This window comes from Coturnix japonica, chromosome 9, assembly GCF_001577835.2.
Source record: "Coturnix japonica isolate 7356 chromosome 9, Coturnix japonica 2.1, whole genome shotgun sequence".
Lineage (NCBI taxonomy): Eukaryota > Metazoa > Chordata > Aves > Galliformes > Phasianidae > Coturnix > Coturnix japonica.
The window spans coordinates 11649303-11672828 of record NC_029524.1 but is presented as its reverse complement, the minus strand read 5'-3'; the positions used below and the strand labels follow the sequence as shown (position 1 = coordinate 11672828).

At 44.1% G+C, this 23526-nt stretch overlaps 1 protein-coding gene across 4 annotated transcripts in view; it reads right to left on the bottom strand.

Annotated features, from left to right (window-relative positions):
* Positions 1–3462: 3462 nt before the first annotated feature.
* FGF12 (fibroblast growth factor 12) overlaps positions 3463–23526 on the bottom strand; it is a 183783-nt gene continuing 163719 nt past the window's right edge. For all 4 annotated transcript variants that reach the window (XM_015871733.2, XM_015871732.2, XM_015871731.2 and 1 more), the window contains 2 exons: positions 10590–10788; positions 3463–3828 (listed from right to left, as the gene is read on the bottom strand). In XM_015871733.2, the coding sequence (XP_015727219.1) occupies positions 3710–3828; positions 10590–10788 (318 nt within the window). In that variant the 3' untranslated portion in view covers positions 3463–3709. The remainder of the gene's footprint in view (positions 3829–10589; positions 10789–23526) is intronic.

Genomic DNA, 23526 nt, shown 5'->3' with positions numbered 1-23526 from the left:
ACAAATGATGATAGCTCTGCGCCTTCATTTTTAGGTACTGCAGTCCTCGAAAAGACAGCTTTTTAATATCTGCCACACATCCATGTCTCAGCTTTGCTGGCGTGAAACCAGGAAAGATGGCACATTTTGTTTCCTGTTATCTCCAATCAGTGTAGGGAGCTCACACCGCTGCTCACTTCAGCTTTGCTGAGATGTGGATGTAGTGGCTTTTTGGAGAGTCCACACTTATGGTGCACAATCAGTGCAGTTTAAGGGTGTAAAGGTGCAAAGTGAGGCCCATGACAGCTTGAAGAATTGCGTGGGCTCACACCAGCCAGACCCTATCTGAGCATGAATTAAAAAAAAATAGCATTGATAGACAGACAACTTTCATAAGTTGCTTTGTTGAGTGTCAGCTTCACTTCATAGCACATTTTCACATGCCAGCTCTGACACTTATGGCATGCCTTGCTGGCACAGTGTGGCATGTCTTTTGTTCTGGTGTCTTTTTCTGCATTTCTTTCCCACTAAATCCCTGATTGACAGCCTGCAGTCATCAGGCTTTTCCCTTGTTGTTTGGGTGAGAGGAGCCTTGTTGCATAGCACGTAATGGCAGAGCAGTGCAGCCAGCACAGTTAAAGAACTGTCAAGGATAGAGCAGTTGAACTCTCTAAATGTAATGATATTTCTGTGCTATGAAGTTCTTTCTGCTTCTGGACTTCTAATATGCAGATTCTTTCATTTATTAAGAAATCATGGCAGTCTGTGTTACTCTAAGAGCAAAGAGTTAGCAGAGTTAACAGTTGCTGGAGGCCAGGTGAGATGAACACAGTTTATTTCAACAATTAATGTTTGTTGGCCTTTTTGTGAACTAGATGTTCTCTCTGGGAAGGGAAACTGTCCTCCTAGTACCACACATAGGCAAAGGTTGTAGATGCCTGCATGTTAAACTGAGTCTCAGAGCTCTGTAAGTGGTTGTAGCATGTGAGGATAGAGAAAGAAAAAAAGAAGTGTCACTCGTCGGGACTTTGACACTGTGAAATAACAGCGGGAAACAGTGAAGGGAGTGTAAGAGCCTCAAAGCAGGAAAGATCTCTGTGAAATCTTCCTTGATGAGTAACCAACATAACCCTCAGAACTTCACTGAAAGAGGGGCAGGGAGTTTTCTGGGCTTTCTCAGGTGTGTGATGAGCTTTGGGGCACCTGGAACAATGCAGATCCCAGGCGTGGAACTGGCTGTGTAGCCCCAGCATTTTTGGGGCTGTTCTAATGACCCACCATGAGCTGATTTCACCATCTTCCACACAGGAGGTGTACAGTGTTTTTTGAGGTGTGTGAGAGGCTTTTACTGTGCCTCATGCCACGATATGTGGCTGATGGTTTGCTAAGACCAAGTAGGCAGCAAGGAAAGCCAGCACTTTGAGCACATGGCAGAAGAGCTGCTCTCTGTTCCCTCCAGTGTGGTGTAAACCCTGGGTGTGAGCAGCACTAGTTAGTTCTCATTATGGGCCAGTGAGTGACAGTGAGTGTCGCATGGACGTGATTAGCTCAAACACAATGGATCAAAGCAGCTGATTCCTTTGACTTTTTGGCCTGAGCATGGCATTTCTAGGGGCTCACTCTAGCAGTGATATGTCAGATGAAAATTAGTACTGGGTAAAGGCCCAATGTGAGATGCACAGTAAAAAAAACCAGCACTTATCCCACTGGATCTGCTGTTGCTCAGAGCCCACAGGTTCTGCTGTGCTCCATGAAGTGTGACCTCCAGGGTTGGGGCAGGAAGGTCCAAATTGTGACCTGGGCATTGGTGGCTCAGTTAGGTCATAGAACCGCTAGCTCTGCATGATGGTCTTTAGGCTCCATGTCTTTGGATGTCCATCACATGTGTGAGTAAGCAGCCAACCCCCAACCCACCACTGCCTAATTTTGGGAGATCCCTGTAGTATGGGAGGAAGCTGAAATGTAGACCATAAGTTGTCTCAGATAAGGCTGGGCTTTGGCTCACTATGCGTTTATGACTTTGCCCTAGTGTTATGGGACTGGGAGCCCCCTAGCTCATCCCAGAAGGCTTCATACTGGGCTCTAGGGTGTGATCTTGAAGTTAACATTGGGCTGGAGTTGCTGACGCTGATGCTGTGCTGTTGGCCCACAGGCAGGCTGCCTGTATGTGAGTGCAGTGCTAGACAGCAGTGCCATGGCGTAAGGCGTTTTATTTCAAGCTTTTTGAAACCATGCTTGAAATTCATTCCTTCATGCTGAACCTGGGAGTCTTCCATACCCTCAGCATTTGCCCTCTTGGTGTGTGTGCAGCTGCTCACCCAGCCCAGCCAGCAGCTGGGTTGCCCATCGTCTCCCACAGCAGCTCTGGGGTATGCAATGGCTGTGACAACAAAGCAGACCCAAGAATTACAGTTCTATTTCGTGCATCTTTTTTTTTTTATGGGCGCCCATAATTTTATGAAGGAAACAAACACTCCTGCCTGGCTTATAATAGCAATGCTTTGGGCTGTTTTCATTTGTGTAATGGGCCATTCCGACCCTCTTCAAGCCCTTGGGTATTTGCTTATTGGCTTTCCTTTTCCCTCCAACAGATTTAACTGCAGCCTGAGCACCAAAACCCTCCCAGCACCCAGCCAGGGCAGTGTTGTGCCATCTAGGGAAGCCAAGGGCATTTATTCTTGGCAGCAGAGCTAGGCTCACAAGGAACCACTACTGCCAACCCCCCTGGCAGTGCCTTGTCACTGCTGACAGCAGGGACTTAGAAGTGTTCCTGCCTCCATTTTAGTTTCTAAAGCAAGCTGCCATCCTTCCTTCCCTTTATCTTCTTGTTCTCTCCTAATAAATATCATGATTTCATCCTGTGAGACCTGAAAACCCATTTCTGAAACTCCTCTGGCAACTAATACGGTAAAACAAGCCTATAAATATAAATAATTATGATAAAAAGGCGTAAAATGCCAGACTTGGGTCAGACATATCCACACAGTGACACTGGCAACAAATAACTAGGCAGTGTCTGAATGTAGATGGAAAAAGCTGAATACAGAGCAGCTCGTTCGTTGCCCATAACTGTCAGACTCCTAATTCGGACAGGCCATATTTTATTGATAGCAGAACAAATGCAGTCATAATCCATCCCTACCTTTCCTGCTGTGTGAAAAATCCCATCCATCCCCAGGGAAGCAAGGATGGCAAACCCAGTGGTGTGAACGTGAGGCGGAAGCATAAGGCAGAAAGCAGAGTCCCAGCCTGCGTTTCTCACACATCATTATTGCTAAGTTCCATTTTCCAAAAGCTTTGTTTTATTTTTATTTTTTAAAGGTAACATCTTTATTTATTAGTATTGTATTTATTAGTTGTTATTATTATTATTATTATTATTATGCAGAGATGAGATCTTTTTTTCCTCCTTTAATCACAGAGCAAACAGTTTGCTTTGAAAATGTTAATGGAAGTCCTGATTTAAAACATCTTTTTCTTCACTTTTTTTTTGTTGTTTTGTTTTGGTGTGTGTGTGTGTTTTTATTTTGTTTTTTAAAACGTTGCAACAGGCAAGATCTGGGGTTCGGTTTCCTCGTCCTACATAAAGGAAGCTCCTGGAGTTCAGGCTCCTAGCCACTACCGTAGGTCCTGCCTTGCTCAGCTGTCGTCCTCTCAGTGTGGGTTCGCCGGGTGGGGTGGGAAAGTGGGTGGGAGGGGAGGAGCTGGAGAGAGGGAGGGTGTTTGTCAGCTATGTCGAGTCTTGGTTAACGACTTTGCCTCCGTTCATGGTTGGTGTCCCTGAACTTTTTCTAGAGCGTCCTTGTTTTTCTCCAATTTCATGCAGCGATGGCTCTCTGTACATGCACACTGCAAACAGAAAAGACACGCGTTAGCAGCCACCATGAGTTATCTGTATGCGAGGCTGAAGTCCTCACCTCAATACAACATGGATGCAGACATACAAAAGCCTCAGTGACCCAGTGGAAGATGCTCTTATCAAATAAGATCTGTTATCTGCCTTTGCTGCCAGCCAGATCCTTCCAGAGGCACAGGCAGAAACAAAGGATTTCTGCTTCCCCATGGGTAAGTCAGTCTGGGCTTTCTATGCTTTACTATTTTTAATATAATATATTATATGCGTAAAATAAGCATTCCAGTTCACATCACCAGGCAGCGTCTCGAGTTGCTTTTATCATCCAGTAGCAGGTTTGAGGATTACCTGTTCTCTACTCCTTAATTTCTGATGTGAAGACTCTTAGAGTCTTGAGTCAAAGCTATGCTTGCCTCTGAGCCACCCAGACCTTCTGTGTGTGAAGCTCTGGGTCCTGAAGTGGTGACTGAAGCCCATTTGGTGCCTTCAGCCAAAGCCTGAGGTCTGTTCTCAGCACTATTTCTTCCCTCTCAGTCAATAGCCAGGGCAAATGTAGGCAGACCCACGTCCAAGTGGCTGTCCTTCTGTCACCAAGGTGTGCCAGTGCTTGCCCTGAGCCAGCACACCTTGATGGCATGAGGACATCCCAGTGGATGACGCCAAAAGGAACAGCTCTGGGGAGCTCATCGTAAATACAGTGAGCTGTGGAAGGGATGGAATTACTGGGGCACTCCAAGGGCACATACTCTGGAGTTTAGATCCTGGTCCTTTAGAGACAGGTCCAGCCTTCAGCTCTCCTACCTGCATCTTTGCAAAAATACGGATAGAAAGAACTGATTATGCACTGCTTCATACTATAGAACCATAAGATGGGGACAGAACCATTAGGTTTCAGTTCTGAGTGCTCAACAAGAACAAAATTTCAAAAATTATCTGAATAAATGAAACAAATGCCCCACATATAGGAAAATTTATATTTTGATGTTTATAATGTTTATAACCTCCCTGATTTGCAAATAAATTCTGGCAATTAGAGGAAGGCTACAAATGACATTATTGCTCTGCATTCTACTCCTCGCTAGATAAACAGTGATAGCAGAGTGCAACAATACAGGACAGGAATAAAGTGCAGTCAACTGTGTATTAATGGGAGGGATATCTCATTGAATATATGGGCAGTGAGAAAATACGACTTTTCTCAGAGAGTATCCTCCATGCAAAGCTTTCAGAGCACACACACACACACACACACACACATGGCCTCACAATGCATCTAGGAGGCAGGGCCTGCACTGCAAACTGTCACTGCAGCACTGTTATTTGATGAACATGAGAAAAAAAGGAGAGAAAACGTGTAACTTTTCCTCTGCATTTGGGACAGAATAAATGATGCCAGGGCTTCCCGGAACCCTGCTGCCTGATTGCTGCAAGGACAGCATGAGGCACACTGGTCCCATAGATGTGGGGCTGCCCCTCACATCATAGCACTTATACCTCACCTTTGCCTGGTGTGCCAGGCTGTGATCTCATAGCCCAAGCCAAGTCTTTTGATAACCCTCAGGATGCACATCACTCCTGAGACTGATCTCATTCTCTGATGTGATGTTCTCCCATCAGAAAAGTGGGTTTGTTCTGCTGGTGCCCCCATGCTCTGCCATACACAAAGTTCTACCCCAATCCCAACTCCTTCAACCTGGCCTCAGATCCACAGGCATTTGCATGAGCCCTCCCCAAGCAGCTGTGTGCATTAAACTCACCCGCCAGCTCCCAGCCTCAGTATTCCAGCTGGGTAATGGAAGATGAGTTCAATGCCCGGAAGGACAGACAAAGAAACACAGAGAAATTGAAGGCACAGCCTAGGCTTTTGCATCAGCACTGGCCACAGAGTCACGAATACAAATCAGACTGCAGAAGTAAACACTGTGCAACTGAAAATTAAGGAAACCCTGTACCGAGCAAGCAAATAAGGCAGGAATTAGAGGTTAATCCTCCAGCAGATGCTACAAGCACTGACAAGGGGCAGGGCTGGAGACTGCTCACTGTGCTTTTCAGACAGTGCTGTCAAAGCCCTGGTACGAGACAGGCTGTGCCAACAAACCATGCCAGAAAACCTATAGCAACATGAGACCTATGTAATTTCAGTATTTAGATACACCCATATCACTGGGGTATGCAGAATTTGTATGGCATCATGCACTAAATATTGCCTGGGTATTTGTATGTGGATGTGTGTGCATAGGGTTTTAAGGACAGAGTGAGGCTGTGTGCACAGAGCACCAGGCAGCTTGGGAAGGATGAGCAATTTGGTGAGAACAGGCTCCCCTCCTGCTTCTCCCACCCACCCACACCCACACACCAAGCCAAATACAGCCCTTCATGTCTGCAAATCCAGTGAATGCTTTGGAGCTTCAATCAGATAATCAGCTCCTATGTCCCAGATTCTAATCAACACATCCATATTCATGCTTTAATTGTGAAGTGCCGTGAGCCTGATCTGCCGCATGGAATGGAGTGAGTGGGAGTGGGTCTGTGCCCTGCCTGGTGCCTGCAGCTCTTGGTGCAGGCTGCTCTGCATGCACAAAGAATTCTGCAAGCAGGTAGGCAGGGGGAGGTCTGGGGGGGTCACAAGCAAGGTAAGGAGCATCCTTTCCGAAGACTGAAAGCACGATGGGGCTGCTGTCACCCAGGCAGAGCTGATCCTCTCACCTGTGTGCTGGCATGGGTTTGCTGCCTTGCTGCTGCTTCCTGAGCACAGCACAAGCACACTGCCCTTGCAGAGAATGCACCCTTTGCTGTCTTCCTGGGCACGGGACTAGTAGAGCTCAGGAAGCACACATTGTGCCCCAGACCCTGCATGCTTCACTTGGCATTGCTGCAACAGGAAGAGGTTTGGAGGTGCCTACGCACTCCTCACTGCCTTTCTCTAGAATATGAGGAAAAGCTTATTAAAGGGGCTTAGGTACATCCGTGTAGATGGCTTCCCCTGCCCTAGGTCTCAATAGTTTGGAGGAACTGAGTTTTTGCAGGCAGGAGGGCAGGGCTGGGCACAGCTCTGAGTGCCGCTGCAGCAGTGACCGCATTAGCTGATGCTCTGGTGAAGAGAATTAATTATCTGAGCAACAGCTAGGGGCAGGAGGGAGCGAGTGATTATGCACTCTCGTTTTCTGCCTCTAATTACTGTGTTCCAACCCCAGGCCCAGCTGATGCATTTCAGAGCTGTCTGAGCTGGCGGCTGCCCGGTGGCTCGACGTGCAGGATGCTGCCAGATGGAGTCAGCATGTTCAGGTAAGAAAGGCAGTGCAGGATGACAAACAGCCAAGCAAAAGCATGGTTAAAATACAGTGCGTTTGCTGTCTAATAAAATGATTAGCAGTTTGATAGATGAACAAATCAGTTAGTATGGGGCAGAGAACATACCAAAGCCTGTCTTCCTGAAAGACAGGTACAAAAGAGGAGCTGTGTTTAACACATACTGATAGAGTGGTAAGCTAGTCATCAACATGTCATGTTACTAACATGATATGTGTCCAAGGCCCAAGGGCTGAGGAACCATGATTCTGGAGTCAGGGGCAGCTCTGCTGACTCAGAGGGAGGAAGAGGGGCCAGATGCTTCCTGCTTAAGGCAGGAAAGGCGGTGGTGTAGCCCTCTATGTTAAGAAAGAATGTGAATGTATGGAAATTAATGATGGTGATGATAGGGTTGAGAGCTTATGGGTCAGAATAAAAGCAAAGGCAAATAGGACTGATATTATTGTGGAAGTCTGCTACAGGCCACCCAAACAAGATGAAGTGGTGGACAAGACATTTTACAGACAGTTGGGTGAGGTCTCAGGGTCTTTTCCCCTTGTTCGTGTGGGGGACTTCAACTTTTCAGACATCTGCTGCATTTATAATACAGCACATAGGGAACAGTGCTGGAGATTCCTGGAGTGTGTGGGAGATAAATCCCTGACACAGCTGGTGAAGGAGCCAATAAGGGGAAGCAAAATCCTAGACCTGCTGTTTGTTAATAGAGAAGGTTTGTTAGGGGAGTATGGTTAGGTTACAGTTGGATTCAACGATCTTTAAGGTCTTTTTCAACCTGAGCAATTCTATGATACATTGGGGTTTGGACCAGTGAGAGATGGCATGGATCTCTTTTGGTAGAATAGTCTGGAAATGATGTTTTCAAGGAAAAGGAACTAAAAACAGCAGAGCTCATTCACAAAAAGCATCTGGTAGAATTTTTACTTAAGTGATTAGAAGAGTCTCCCTTTATTTGAGATGGAAAAAACAAGAGGTACCATAGATGAAAGTGTTTGTCCAGTACTAATCAATGCAGACACTTAAGGAGATTGAAATTGCTGTAAAAGATTGCTCGGTGTCCAAGTGACAATTACACCCATGCTAATTTCTTGTGCAGTTTGATTCAATCTATATGTCTACGCTTTAAAGGCTCATTTAGCACAAATGATCAGTGATCAGAAATAAAAATATCAAAAGAAATGTGTTGCGTATGCGTGTTTTTAACCAAGAGTGGCCCCACACAGTACATTAACTGCTGACGGGCAGGCTGTTTGCCTTGGCTTTGCCAGCACACAGATGGGAGAGGAACTGAACATTTCCCATCATTACTCACTGCATTTTTTGTGCTTTAATATTGATAAAGCTTGGTGTGATTTTCAGAAACAAACAAGCACATCCTACCTCCACTAGACCAAACCTAACCTCTCGTATGAACTGAATGCAGAAATCTTCCCAGTGGCTTTGCACAGAACAGCCCCAGCATCTGAGAGCCTACTGGAGACAAAAGCACTCTGCAGGATTAGCACAGCATAGGATTGTACCTGTGAGAGATAACACACATACCTACACAGACACAACTGTGTGTATGTGTATATATATATATACATACACTTGTACATTTATGTGGTCCTTACAAGTTCCTTGGGAAGACATTTCATACTTATTCATTAGCTTATTGTCCATTTGCAATTCTGAAACAAGAGCAGCTGAATTCAGAAAGCAGTACGAAGCAACAGGAGTCAATGCGCCAGAAGCAACCTGGGCTTTTCTGTGATTCCTTTCCCTGCAAATGTTCCCTTCACTCAGCTGCTGCATAATTTTTCTTTGCACAGCAATCAGCTGGGAAGTTTCAGCTCAGAGATAATTGCCACTGAAGTGGTGGGTGAAGTGATTCCTGGCACTGCATGCAGCACCACTCCTTTCCATGAATCCTCCGTGCGTACATCACCGTCTCAGCACTGTGTCACAGTGTTAATGCTGGTGGTGGGATCTGTTCAAAAGCAAGCCCGTGTAGGTACTGCAGATGGAAGCAGCATAGCACTGGCCTGAATAAGAAGCAATGCCGTGGTGCTCAGCAGAAGGGACATACAGATACAGCAGGAGAGTGCTTTCAATCGTTCCTTCTAGTCATGTCAAAGAGAAAGATGCTGTTAAACCAGGGCAGGAGTTGCCCCTTTTCTCTAACATCTCTGCTTGCAAGCTCTGCTCTCAAGACTTTGATGGATGCAGAACAGACAAGTCACGTGGAGCTGAGCACGTTTTACTCCAGCCCTCTGCTACCGACAATGAATCTTGGGCTCGGGAACAGAGCCCTCCGTCTGGAACCACAGTCCCAGACAGCTGAATGCTTTGGGAAGCTGACACGTGCCCAGGCTTGGGCGGCTGCCAACTCTTTGATGCAGCAGAGGCTGCCTGCAAAGCATGTGGAGGAGGGAAGAGGTGGAGGAGCCCTTCATTTGGCTGCCAACTTCCAAAGCATTCACTCGCTCAGGAGGTTATGTGACAGCTGTGATTGAAGCGAGCGTGGGAGGAGGCAACTGCAGGAAAGGGAAGCTCTCGGGCTGGGTTTGGTTTTTCAAAATGAAAGCTGGAGCGGCACTTGCTGCAATGAGAACTCTGCTGCAGCCAGGCAGCTCTATTACGGTGAATCTTTCTGTGAGGAGAACCACAGGAATGGCCTACTTTAATGCATGCAGAAGACAACTACTGAGCCATTCAACAGACACCACACGCGCTGCACTGGGGAAGAAATCTGGATTCCAAGGCTCTGCTCAGCAGCCAGCCAGGTAGCAAAGAGCTATAAGAAGGAGCTGTAAACCCAGCTGGGACAGCTAGCACCTGGAAAAGCTTCTTTCTAGCCTAGGCAGGATAGGAGTGGAACCCAACATCCTGCTGAAGCAGGCCCCGGTCTTTAGCACAACCCAAAATGGGCTGAGGAAAGCCAGCCCTGCTGCTGCCTCCAATTGGCTCCCAGCTGCAGAAAAATCTCTGAGAACAAGAACAGGAGAAGCACATCTGTGACATTCTCTGTTCTTCCAACACCTCCATCTTCTGTGCAAAGGCAGCAGATATCTGTGAATGCAGAGCTGAATTTCTCTCAAATTTACAAGTAACAGAAAAGGGACAATTGCTTGTTTCCAAAATTAAGTTAGTATTAGATAAGAACTAAGCTTATTACAGCACATCTCCACCTACCAAATGCTAGCACATAAAAAAATGCTATGGCGTGAGCCCATGGCACACTTCAGTCAGCAAACAGGGGCAAAAATTCAGCTCCACTACTTCCACCAAAGCCTCAAGCTGTGATAACATGCAGAGTTTTTTATGCAAGATGGAAAGTGGATGGAATGACAGCAATGCAGCCCAGCACTCTAAAAGTGCTCCCTAACACCGCAATCCATGCAGCCCCAAACCTGCACCTGCCAACTCACCCACCCTCCACACCACACGGATGGAGGGAGAGATTCCATACCTTCAATGGGTTTGGGTACAAAATGTGACGAGGGTTTGGTTTTTTTCACCCGGTTTCCCTTCATAATTTGACCTTCTTTATTGAGTCCCAGGAACCACGCTCGTCCGGATTCTTGCTGCCGGTACAGCGTGGAAGAATAAATAACGTAGTAGTTTTCAAAGACAGATTCCTTAAATTTGCACTCTGGTGTGAAAACATCCTGCAGTGAGAGAGAGACAGAGAGAGAGAGAGAAAGAGAGGAAAAAGCGGTGGAAAGAATTAATCACTGATTTCCTAATTAGGCATCTTTGAGTGATACAGGATGGTCACGCATTGAAGTCAGTTTAACAATAGAAAACAACAGGCATCAATAACAGTACTCATCCAGAAGACTACCCAATGAAAGAGAAGACTTGGTCTCCTTGACAGGGCAGAGCTGTGATTTACCAAACAACGCACAGTGAACAGGCTTGAAAAACATGCATAAGTCAAGACTTTGTGTCCCAGCAAGCTTACAAACCCAGCCAGCACAATGCCCTTCTTTGTGAGACGTCCTGTGAAGTGTCTATGCTCTCCCAGGTCTCATCTACAAGAACTTGGGCTGAAGTATTACCCCCCCAAAAAAAACCAACCAACCAAACAAACAAAAAAAAACAAGAACAGAGCTGAGAAGCAAAGAGGCAGCCTTACTGCTCACTGCTGCTCCCAGGGCATCCCACTGGTTTTGCTCTTACCTTCTGCATGATGGGCAAGAAATGTGCAATGGGCAGTGCCTAAAATGAGGCTTCTACAAATACTTGCAGGCAAAAGGCAGCTTGCCAGGATCATGGAATTGGATATGGAGAAACAGAAGTATAAAAACCATGTAACAAACTTACTTGTCTTCAAAAAGTGCTGGGAGAAATGCTGGCACAAAGCTTGAAAATGATCTCATAAAGATGTACATTCAGACACAGAGAACTGGTCTGGTGCCTTGCTGTGTTCTGCAAACTTTCAAGATTATTTACAACAGGGAAATAATAACATTAAGCCTCTTTGAAAAGAGCTGGCTGCCCATGGGACTCTACCAGCAGGCTCCCAACTCTTCACTAAGACAGACATTGTTACTGGTCTGAGATGGGATTTTTTTTTCCCAGGCTTAAATGAAAGTTCATTCTAGCCAAGCAAATGAGTTTCTTAAAATGATGATATTCTTGCAAAAAAATCCATAACCAACCAACCAACCAAAAATAAAAAGCCAAAATAACACAACTCCCCCTCAAATTATGACAAATTAGCTTTTCCAAAGAAAACAACAACAACAACAAAAATGTTATTAAAAAATAATAATCTCATCTTGCAGGACACAAGACTCCCATCTTGGAGCCCACAGTGAAGCCAATGCTGTTCCAGGACAGTAATGCTTCCTCCCAAGCAACCGCCACTCAAAGTTCTTAGGGAGCCTCTCCATCCTCCCTAATGGAAAACCTATGACCAACAACTGAGCAAAGCATCTGGAGCAATGCCACACGTTTACTGCAGACCTCATTTGAAGAGTGAACATTTTGAACATTCAGCAACACTCAGGCATGTATTCCCCAGTGCTCTGGGGGGTTATATAAAGCGTTGTTGGCCTGACAATAAATCCTATGTGCAGTGGACCCGTGGAGCTGGGCAGGCTTGAAACCACCAAAGATAAAGCACAGTAGAAAGCACAGGGCTGTGCTGCACATGTGAAGCTTGCATCAATCAGCACCACAAACATAAAAACACTTTCAGCCCAATGGTTCTCCAACAGCTCCAGGGATGGTGACTCCTCCAGCTCCCTGGGCAGACTGTGCCAGTGCATCACTACTCTTACATAGAAGAAATTTCTCTTAATATACAGCCTGAACCTTCCCTGGTGCAACTTGAAGCCATTCCTTCCTGACCTATCACCATTAATGTATCACTAAAGAAGCAAAATTATGTCATTTTTGGAGTGGACATTTTTAATGAAGACATAAAAAATATAGCAGAAATACATAGTGATTTCCATTATTGCTTCATCTTCCCTGAAATGACACAAGCAAACAAACCTTTTTGATTGTTTCTGTGAGTTGCCTGGTTACTTCCCTACCCCCATAAATTAGCTGAAATGTGGCAATGCCATCAAAATACAGTTCTCTCCATTAGATGGGTTAAAGAAAACCCAGCAGAGTTCTAATTAAATGACACCATTAGTATTCACTATTATTATTTTTCTTATTACATACAACATCCCGTTAGCAACAGCTGGTGTTCCACTGTGTCATGCAGGGATAAACACACACTGCGATGCAATTCCTTGTACTGCCTTACTGACAACCCCTATGGTCTTCATGGAAAAGAGATGGGGCAGACAAGCAGCATTCAGCGCACTCTGCCAAAGGGATATTGCACTCATCCTTATGTTTTTCTTCACTGATACCTTCTTGGTGACCAACGTCTAGCCTTCAAAGTTTACAAGGTATGGCTATGTCATGTCACTTTGCTTTGTGCCTCCCCATAATGAAAGGATCTCGGGATATTAATGGCAGAACCTATCTACAAGCTTTACTGTCAAAATTAATTGTGGCAGTTATGTCGAATAAGGTGGAAACTGCTGGTTCGGTTATCTTGAGCTGAGAAGAGCTTGGAAGAAAGCAGAGTGTAGGTGAACAGGATGGATTTCACACTAATGGTTCTGAGCAGGAACTGCTGCATAGGCTGAAATCAGAGATAACTGAAGGTGGTTGGGGAAAACCACTGAATTATTGTCCAGATTCTTATATTTGTTTTGGTTTTTAAGATTATTTCAGTGTTAGTTAAATGTGCTGGATGGGGAAACCCATCTAACAAAGGGTAAAAACAGCAAAGAGATCCTCAGACTGTCCCCTACAGCCTCCTCCAGAAGTAATGGTATAGGTATGGTACTCTTGACTGCATTATTTTTGGGGCAGAAAGTAAATAAATATGTTTATTTTTTGACATTTTGTTAAATGCCAACAAATACTACTGGAAGTGATTTGAAAAAGCAGATCTTTTTTCTTTTTTTTTTAATTGTTCGACTAAAAACCTGCATGAAATATTTGCAGAGGAAATGTTGGCAATTTACATGCAAAATGAATATCATTTGCCTGCAACTTGCTTTCTGTATCTCAACCCAAACGCTTGAACAAGAGGCAATTCCACTAAGACAGAGTAATTAGACTTGCTTTGAAAAACAAACACAGATCTCATTTGTGCTAACTCCAGCTTGATTGGAAATTTCACAGTTTAGGAAATAAATAAAATGGCATCTATCACACACAGAATTAGGGAGACCATATTCAATGACCCTTTGAAACACAGAAAGGAGCTGAATGGATGTGACTGGCATTTTGGGTTTTGTTCTTAGCACAACAGACCTGCTCAGGGAGAGTGTAAGGTACCGTGGTTTGCTCCAACATCTATTTCTGTTTTAGAAAAACATGATGTGTAATATATCCTTGACCCCAGTAGTGGCTCCTGCCATCTGTAGATGGAAATGTAGATTTCCAGGCACAAACCGTGCAAGAAGCAGACAGTATTCCGGGAATGCACAGCCACCCTTGGATATCTCAGCTCCTTCAAACTATGCCATCCCAGTAATATCACAGTTCACATACTGCTCCAAGGAAAAAGTAGCTCTTTTTTCTCCTTTTTTTTTCCTTTTTTTTTTTTTTTTGTTGCACTGAGAGATCAGCAGAGATTAAACATTTCCATATAAATGACTTGTTTGTTTTTGTTTTGTTTTTCTCCTTGAACACCTCCTTTTATTATAACCCAAAAGATAATAGCAAATATACACATCCACATGCAAACCCAATGACTTCATAAATTTAGTTAGGGAAACAAGCAGCAATAAAAGAAAAAGCCCATTCTGCAAGTAGCTTGTGCTACAGTTAAGGAAGAGAATGTTAATGATGAGTGCAGAAATACCTAACCAACACAGTCCCAGAGTAACAGTTTCCCTTTTTTACAGCACTCATGGGTTTCTTTTTTATGTTCTGCACAATTACCGAGCCAGATTTTCAGATGGGATATAAACCCTCAACTGCACCAAAGCCTACTGTATGGCAAAGATTCCCTCCCACAGAACATAGCTCAGGATGTTTTCTGATGTTACTGTTTAGATTTGAGAGTTCGAATGCCATCAAAGTCAATTAAAATGTATTTTGCTCTCTACAACTCCATGAAAGGAGGTTGTAGGGAGTTGAGGGCTGGCCTATTCTCCAAGGAGAGGTGATGGCCTTAAGTTGCACCAGGGAAACTTCAGGTTGGATATTAGGAAAACTTTTCCAAAAAGAATGGTGATGCACTGGCACATGCCCAGGGGTGTGGTGGAATCACTGTCCTTGAGGATGTTCAAGAAATGTGGAAGTGTACTTATGGATTTGGTTTAATGGGTAATATTGGTGGTAGGTGGACAGTTAGACAGTTAGGTGATCTTGAAGATCTATTTCAACCTTAATGATTCTACAATTCTACAGCTCTATGTTTATGCAATCACAGCACTGCTATCAACATTGCATTGTGGTTGTGGAGGTAGCCCATGGAACCCTTGGATTACGTTCACTAAGTCTGCACAAGTACTGCTCTGTAACAAGGGAGAGAATAGCACTGCAGCAGGGGACCTGCTTTCTTTGGGTTTCTTAAAACCCACTTCATATTTCCCAGTGACCTCAACCAGAGCAAGAGTTAAAACCCCTTTGATGCCATGAGCACCAAGAAGCTCAGCACTGGTGTCAAGGCACACCAATCTGAGCGGATAAACAAAGACACTGGATTCCCACAGGCACTAGAGATCCCAGATGAAATGTTAATATCCAACTCCCATTTAAATCTCTGACGATTCTTTGAATATCTGTGAGTCTGTGACCACAAACCTCATACCATAGCACTTTGTCCTGGCACACTCTTATTCCCAGGACATGTAGGTCCTGTCCACAGGATAAGCCCCACTGACACTACAGCAGTGTACTGCTCCATGTAGCTTACTCCATGGCCTAAGGTTGCCTCTGTCTGGAAATGCTTTAAAATAACTGTAGCTGAGCTCTCTCTTGGCATGTGATCAAGAACCGCAAAACTGCATCCAAACTTTACATCTCATCCCATCTTTGTCCAGATGGCAGGTGATATTCACTGTTCACACTCCACTTTTCCTCCCCCTTCAAGCTCCATAAGAGATTGGTGACAAGCTTTCCTGGTGGCCTTTTAGAAGTAGGAGAGAACAGATACGTTTTAAAATAACAAGCTGCTACATGGTAGCACAGAGCCCTGCTACAGAGTAGATACACTTGAGGAAACAATATGGTTATCTACAAGTATTCTGGATCTTCTGAGCCATCTGTGGGTCAGAGGGAGCAACATTTTCACGCAAATGCCCGCCAAAGCCAGTCCAATACCCAGCTCTGACAGCTGGGAAGCAACATTAAGTAGCAATCCAACTTACTGTCCCTGAAAACCATAACAAGAAGGCTATGTACTCTTATTTTTGTGGGAAAACTCTGTGTTCGAGGTACATATATGTCGGCTTCACTTGAAACACCCCAGACCCACAACAGATTCTGCATGACCTCCAAGCTCCATCCTGCTCCAGCTGGATGGTTACCCTGATCAAAAAGGGTTTGAACAGATCCGCATGAGCCATGGTCTCAAATGTGAAAACCCTCTGAGTTTTTGAGAGCTGAATTCAGACCCGTGCATCCCACTATACCTCAGCATTGTGCTCTTCTGCTTTCAGTTCTTGGCCCACTCACGGCACAGATATATTTTTACTAAATGCTTTATAAAGTTAAATATGCACAGATTCCCTGTACTGGCCTTTGGCGGCTGCTCATGCAATCCTGATAGGAGCATGGCTTTCAATTTAATGAGTGCTGACAAGAACATAACTCAGAATGATTCTTCAAGCTGGGCTGCTCCCTACCATGCCTCCCAGGAGAGCCTGGGTGAGAGAAGAGGCTCCAGGAGAAAGATTTGAGTACAGAGAACTGAGCAGCTCTGTGTACAGTGTTATCTGGGAAAGGCTGCATGCTGAGCAATGCACAGATGGGACACACATGAAAAATGATACATTTTGCCTGATGCTATGCTTTTTGTTTTTGATGGACCCTAAATTTGAATTCATGGTTGGATGACATAACTTTTCATCATTTCTTTTCATAATATTAGCTAGATTTGGATTTTAATTGATTGGTTTATTATTTGATTGGTTTGTTCTCCAGTTTTGGACCTTGTTTCAAGCCAGAACTTTAAAGTCTTAACAGTTTGGAGCTGTTAAGTGGTGATCACAGCACAGATCATTCACATGGCATATAGCCCATCCAGTTTAGCATTATCATTCTAGAAAAGTAACTGCTTCCTACAGGTGGGGGTTTTGGACAGCATTAGTGCCACACTCCTGGCAGCCTGGAGATCTGGTGAAACCCCAGAATCATGTATCATCTAGGAATCCCATCTATTGTCTTCTCTGCATTCTGCTTTTCTGACAAAGCGTCTGGAATTGGTAACATTGCCATCAGCTCTGCTTTACTCCAAAGCAGTATCCAGAAATACATCTATGCATTCAAAGGTAACAATCATGAGACAGGGTGGGACAAGATGAAGATATGTTAGTTGCATACAAGAAAAACAGACTTCCTAAATTAGCATCTCACTGCCTCATCTGCTAGTGCCCAAAATAACCATGAAGAAAAATAATAATGCAGGAACCCTAGAAGCACAGCCAGATGGGATGCTTTGAATCTCCCTGTGAGGCCAGAGAGTTTCCTGGCATCACTTTCAGCCTGGGCAGAGGACACGATAAGTTGACTTGTGTTCTTCGGTCACTTTTACAACACTGCTATTTTTACTACTCTTGATAATGATAACAACAATATATTAAACTAAAATAATTATCATGCATTTTCCAACACAACACTATTTTGTTCTGATATGAAGAAGAAGCCTCTCAGTGGAACACTAGTGGTAAGTATTAGATTTATCATGTTATTATTCATATTAAAACTATCCTGGAAGGCACAAACCACAGTAATAATGCTATGGACATTCAATAAAAACACCTTCACCAAGGCAGAAGGAAGGGAAGACCTCTTGTTTTCTACATTTTCTGTGCAAATGTCCAGAACACTGGAAGACCAAGTGGCTTGCTGAGCCTTCTGTAAAACATGAGGTGTCAGAGCTAGCTGAGAAACTTATTTCCCCTGGGTTCCAGTTCATTTTCTTAAGCAAAGGCCCTCTCTTTCTGACATAAATGAAGTAATACAGCTATAACAACATGAGGGCAAAGGGGACCATGGTGAGCCCCAGCCCTTGTCAAGTAGACTCTGCAGACACAGACAAGCTGTGCTTGCCCTCACCCCAGTGAACACAGCCGGACACCGAGCACAGGTCTGAAGAAAGGAGAAGGCTTTAGCACAATTTTCTGTCTACTTCATTTTTTGCAGTAACACGTTATGTGGGCAGGAGATAAGAGGACTTGCCAAGGAGCTCGCCAGGCCTATTACAACTGTAAGCTGGTGATGTACTGAGATAGCCTCTTTGCTTCGACTCTTAAATTCAAATCGTGGGCTGTGGTGGAAGCGCACCATCACGGACACACTCCCTATCTTCTGTAATGCTGAGGAGATCTTCCCTGCATTAAACCAATTTCAGAGCTGTCACAACCAGAGCTGGAAATTCAATTTCTTTGATGCTAAAAGTTCCATCCTGAAAAGAAGTGGTGCTAGATGATTAATATTTTGACAGCATGCTGACAGGTTGGCTACTACTGGCCAATTAACCATAAGCCCTGTGGTCTAAAGACATCAGCTGAGGATGGAGTGAGCTGGTGTTGGACAGGCTGCATCCCACAACCAAAGAGAAAATGTTATGAAGTGTGAATATTCATGTGGAGTTTGCCTCCCCCACGTTACAGCTGCTGTGGTGCCTACACAGAGAAAAGGAAAGGTTTGCGGCATATTCTTGGGTTGGAGCCAGTTTTGCTGCCCACCAGGAGGACTGAGAGGAACCCACCAAGGCTTCCAAGTCTGTCTCTCAGCATGGTTTCTGATTATCAAGCCAGCCAAATAAAAGGCCAAGCTGCTTCCCTAAAAACTGACAGGTTTACCCTCTCTACCCTAACCCTGCTGTGGGCTGCTCTATCTGGAACTAAGCAAAGCATGTGTCTAATGCTTTAAATCCCTCTGCTCATCATCCAGCACTGCCCATCTGGGATACATCTACAAAGGCAGAGAAGTTTCAGGAGTGTTTCTGTTGGGTCTCAGTATTGTTTACTGCAAGTAGAAACACTCTGTTGGCCAACACCCACCCTGTCAGCGAGGCACTGACTTTAAATTCTGACAGAAGGTTCTTCTGCTGCTCCTGAGTCCTCCAGACTCTGTGTCCTTGAGCCACTGCCTCATCTAAAATTCTTTAAACTGCTCATTGTGTATGAAGAGCCTGTCTTTGACTGCATGCAACAAAAGGGATATTCAGCCTGAGGAATGAATGAGACTCAGCTCCTAAGAACATTTTTGGGTGAGAGAGGAGAAAGGAAGTGTTTGGCACAAAATGCAGACAGCCCTTTGTTCGTTTATTTCCTGGGAATTCAGAAAATCAGTCAACTCTGCTGCGATAGAAATCCTATCCATATATTGACCACACTATCTCTGCTTAGCCTGAAAGAGCTGACAAATCTCACAGCCTATAACAGCTTTACAGAGAAGGCCAGGCTTACTTATACCTTGAATAGATTTCCACGATATGTATGTACTGACAGCCTGACTTACTTTTTTTTTTTGCTGTTACTTTAATTTTGATGTGAAATAACCCATGGACAATGCAGACACATTTTGAATGGACCCAAACTATGCCACAGCTTAGATCAGACTGTTCCACTGCAGGCAGCCAAGTGACCCATTGCAGCTGACTCTTTGCTTCCCAGGAATCAGACAGATGGAAGTATATCATCAGGGATTTTGCAGCAGTAGCTATAGTGAAATTTTTCACTCTGTTGAGCAATTTGCTAGAGAACTCAGACCGGCTTTGGCATCCAATTCTGTTCAGAAGCCAACTAATGACTGCAACTTCCAATCTAAGATAATATAGTCACTCTAGAGAGAGTAATATAATACAGCAATTCTATTTGGCACAATGCACAATAAAGCAGGAGATAATTTTACCCTGTTTCTAATATATAGAAGACTCTGAAACTGTCTTCAAATTATATGACCCAAAACACATCAACAAATCAACAAACAAATAGAATTAAAAATTGGTGTATCTCATTCATAGCTGTGCAGCTCACAGTCTCAGGGAATCCAGGGTTACTCTACATCACTGTGTGCATTTGACTTCAGTTGACATACTCTGTGTATACAATGCAGGACCAAATGAGTAGAGTGAAACTGCTGGTGCTGTGGACTCTTTGGCAATTGCACTGTTCACATTTCAGGATGGGCTCAGCTGCTTATCTCCCACCAGCCCAGACAGACCAAACATCTGGCACATTAGAGGCATTCCCGGGGTTACCCTTCAGTTTGGCATCATCCAAAAGGAATCCAGTCTGCACTCTGTGATGTGAACCAAAGAGTGGCATGTGAGTGTAATTGGAGGATTTGCCCTACATGTGCACTCCTGGTCTATTCAAAACACTAAGCCTTCCAAAAAGCACTTCCTACCAACATCCATTACAAGAAGGAACCATGTTAGCAGTAGTAAGAGGTTATTTGTTGAGTCTGTCTATTTGAATCTCAGTACACAGCAGAAAACCCGGAGTTGACCACACATCAAACCTGGATCCTTCACAGATCTGAAATTGCTTCTCTTAGTGCGATAAGTTTTAAGGAAATCAATCTGGTTGATGTGTTCTAACGAACACATTAGGAAGGGATGGAAAGCTCAGGACTTTCCTGACTGTATCACTGGAGAAGGAACAAGCCACCATCTGCTTTCTTCTGTGCTTATCCAGAGCACAGGAAAAAAACAAGACAGAAGAGAAACCATTTGTTCAGTGACATAACATTTCTTTCTCGATATCCACAATATTTCATAGTTTTCATGTTTTCACTGATGCTAAGTCCTGAATCATTAACGCAGCAACAAGAGCAGAAATGGATCTTCTAAGAAGCACTAAAGCTGGACTACACATTCTGTTTAAGGAATAAACACTGATTCATGAACGTTTCAATTAAAATGGATATGATCACTTTCATAACAAGGGAAATGAAGGAGAAGATTAGAAGTCCTATGGGAATGTAATGACTGCTGCCTGGAGCAAAAGACACAAAGATAACCTGAAATCCCAAGGTGTCTGACTTCACCAATAGCTGAGACCTCATGCAAGCAAAATGATTAAGCAAAACTATTATCTAACAATGTACTCATACTAATGGACCTGAACAGTCTACAGTCCCTAGTGCTGGGCTCAGCAACAGACATGCAGTGTTCCACACTGTTCTAAACTGTCACCCCTGGCAACAAACAATGTGGCCACAAGCCACTGTCAGCATAGTTCTTGAACTTGAAACAACACGAAACCATTTGGAAGGTGAAAACCTGTGATGCAGAAATTCAATCAAAAAGTGAAAGACTGCTTATACAATCACTAGTTTTACACTACCACAGCTCTACTAACCCAACTGAAGCATATTGGCGCATTGCTAATATGCTCAGAAATACATGCAAGAGGCCTGTGCACTTGGAATACACAGAAAGTGATGGCACCATTGGGATCGTTTTACTTAGAAGAGGGCAGTAAAAAAAAAATACAAGGCATGGGAGGCACAAAAGAAAAATAATGAGAGCTGTGAAATTTTACTTTTTAAGTCAGTCATAAAAAATAAGCTTTCAAGTGACAAGGATGCTTTCAGAAGTCTGTTTTCTAAATTTAACTTTGATATTGAAAAGTCTTGGCTTTTGTTCTTTCTGTTCTTTTTTCTTCGTTAGTGTAAACTTGATATTAAAAAAAAAAAGCATGAGGCGTGATAATGCTGGTGCTACACATTTTCAAAAGTCATTTTTTTTAGCTTTAGCCTCTTCAGAGGGTGCAGATAACATTCATATAGATACAAAGCCATTGCAAAAGGACTGTTCCTTAAGAGCAGAGCTGGCTGCAGGGTTTAATATGATGGGAACTGAGATTCATAATCAATGGCATTCATATTAATAACCATTAAGTTATTTATTCCTATCAGGCTGTGGTATCCTGTAGGAACACTAGGTTGTTCTGAAAGGCTCAACTCTCAAAAACTTTGTTATATGCCTTACTTTAAGTTAGTATTTCATAACCCCCTGATTTCTTGCATTCATGGTGCAAGGCTTTTATGCAAGCCCATTGCCTCATGCTGTCTCTGAGTGTTGTACTAGATGATGTCCATGATCTTTTCCAATCTTAATAATTCTGTGATACTCTATAAAAGCACAATGCAGCCCTCACAACTTTCCTGCAAGGAACAATCATCAGGGCCCTGAAAAAAAACACAACCTGAGATGCTAAAGATGCCAACAAAGTGATATTTCACCCTAAAAAGACTCCAGTCTTTTTTCCCCTACTTGAGTCCTGAGCCCTACTGCTGACCTTGGGCTGTTTAATTACCTCCATATCCAAATTACGCTGTAGCAGAATGTAATTATGCAATCACATAATGAACTATGGTTTTGCTTTTGGTCTTGTATGCAAAGCCACCTTTGAAGAGGGCAATAAAAAGGATGATTATTATGAAAGGCCAAGCCAGTGCCATGTATCAATTACACAGGGACAACAACTGCTAGCAGCCCCAATCCATCTGTGATCATTGGCTGGGTATTGCTAGACTCATGTGGGCAGTTTGGTAGATCAGGAGCATGTTAACTCCTTAATTCCACAAGTAAGCATGGTGGTGCCAACTGATGCCTTTTAGCAGAGCCCCTGAGTACTTCTAGGAACAGAGGAAGCCCCACATCGGTGTGCACGTAAGGGACATGGAGAAATGTCAGATCACAGATTTTCTGAACCACAGCCTAATGCTTTCAGCATAAAGAAGTGTTCAGGGCAGTCTGGAAAGTCACTGTCATACCAGCACTGCATCACCACATTGCTATGGCCTCTCCCTCCCATCTGACTCCAGCAGAAGCATCATCAATGAAAGGGAATCATGAAGTTGTTAAGCAGAACACAGACACGTCAAAAAGCCCTGAAAGGTCCATGGAAATGAATTCCCTATCATCAGCAGCAGCTTCTCTCTTTGCAAAGATAAATAGCTTTTTATGCATGCAGTATATGTTTTAGCATGTACTCTACAGCTGACAATGTTCAGCCTCCAGTGTAACTTGTCAAAACCTGATATGCCTTCCCTTAATCAATGTGGCAAGCTCCTCAACACCATGTGCTTCAAGCAGTGGGCTGTTGTCCCTGCAGGCAAGAAAGCAAAGTGAGCTGTCATTCTTGCTGCTGTAATTCCACGCATGCATCTTCCAGCCATCAACAGCCAAAACAGAGCTGGATGCAGCTCACAGCTTCACCAGCTCCACCCCTTCAAGCTGTGGCTCCTCTAAAGGTCCTGGGCCAAGGCACTGCCCCATCCCTTGGCGAAGTGTGAAGAAAGGTGAGAGAAAGAGATGACAAGCAATGTGGGATGGCTGCAGTGCTTCAAGGGCCCTTCCTCAACCCAGTTCTGATTGGGCTGTTTCATGCTGCTTATCCTGAGCTGAATAGGATGAAGGTCTTTTTGGCCACATCCAAGCCCGAATCACTCATAAAGCAAATTCCCCCTACACTAGTTGTTCCACACCCCTGTGCAGTGCTGAGGCAAAGCACGAATCCAGGCAGACAGTAACCAGCACATTGTAGGGTTAGGAATATTTGTGCTCAGATGTCCAGGGGAATTGCTGAAACCAGACAATTTCTGAAAATCTGACCACCACAGAGCAGCTGGGAACACCTGAGGTGTGGCTGAGATCCTTCAGCTCCGGGAGCCATTTGAAAGCTATAGAAGTG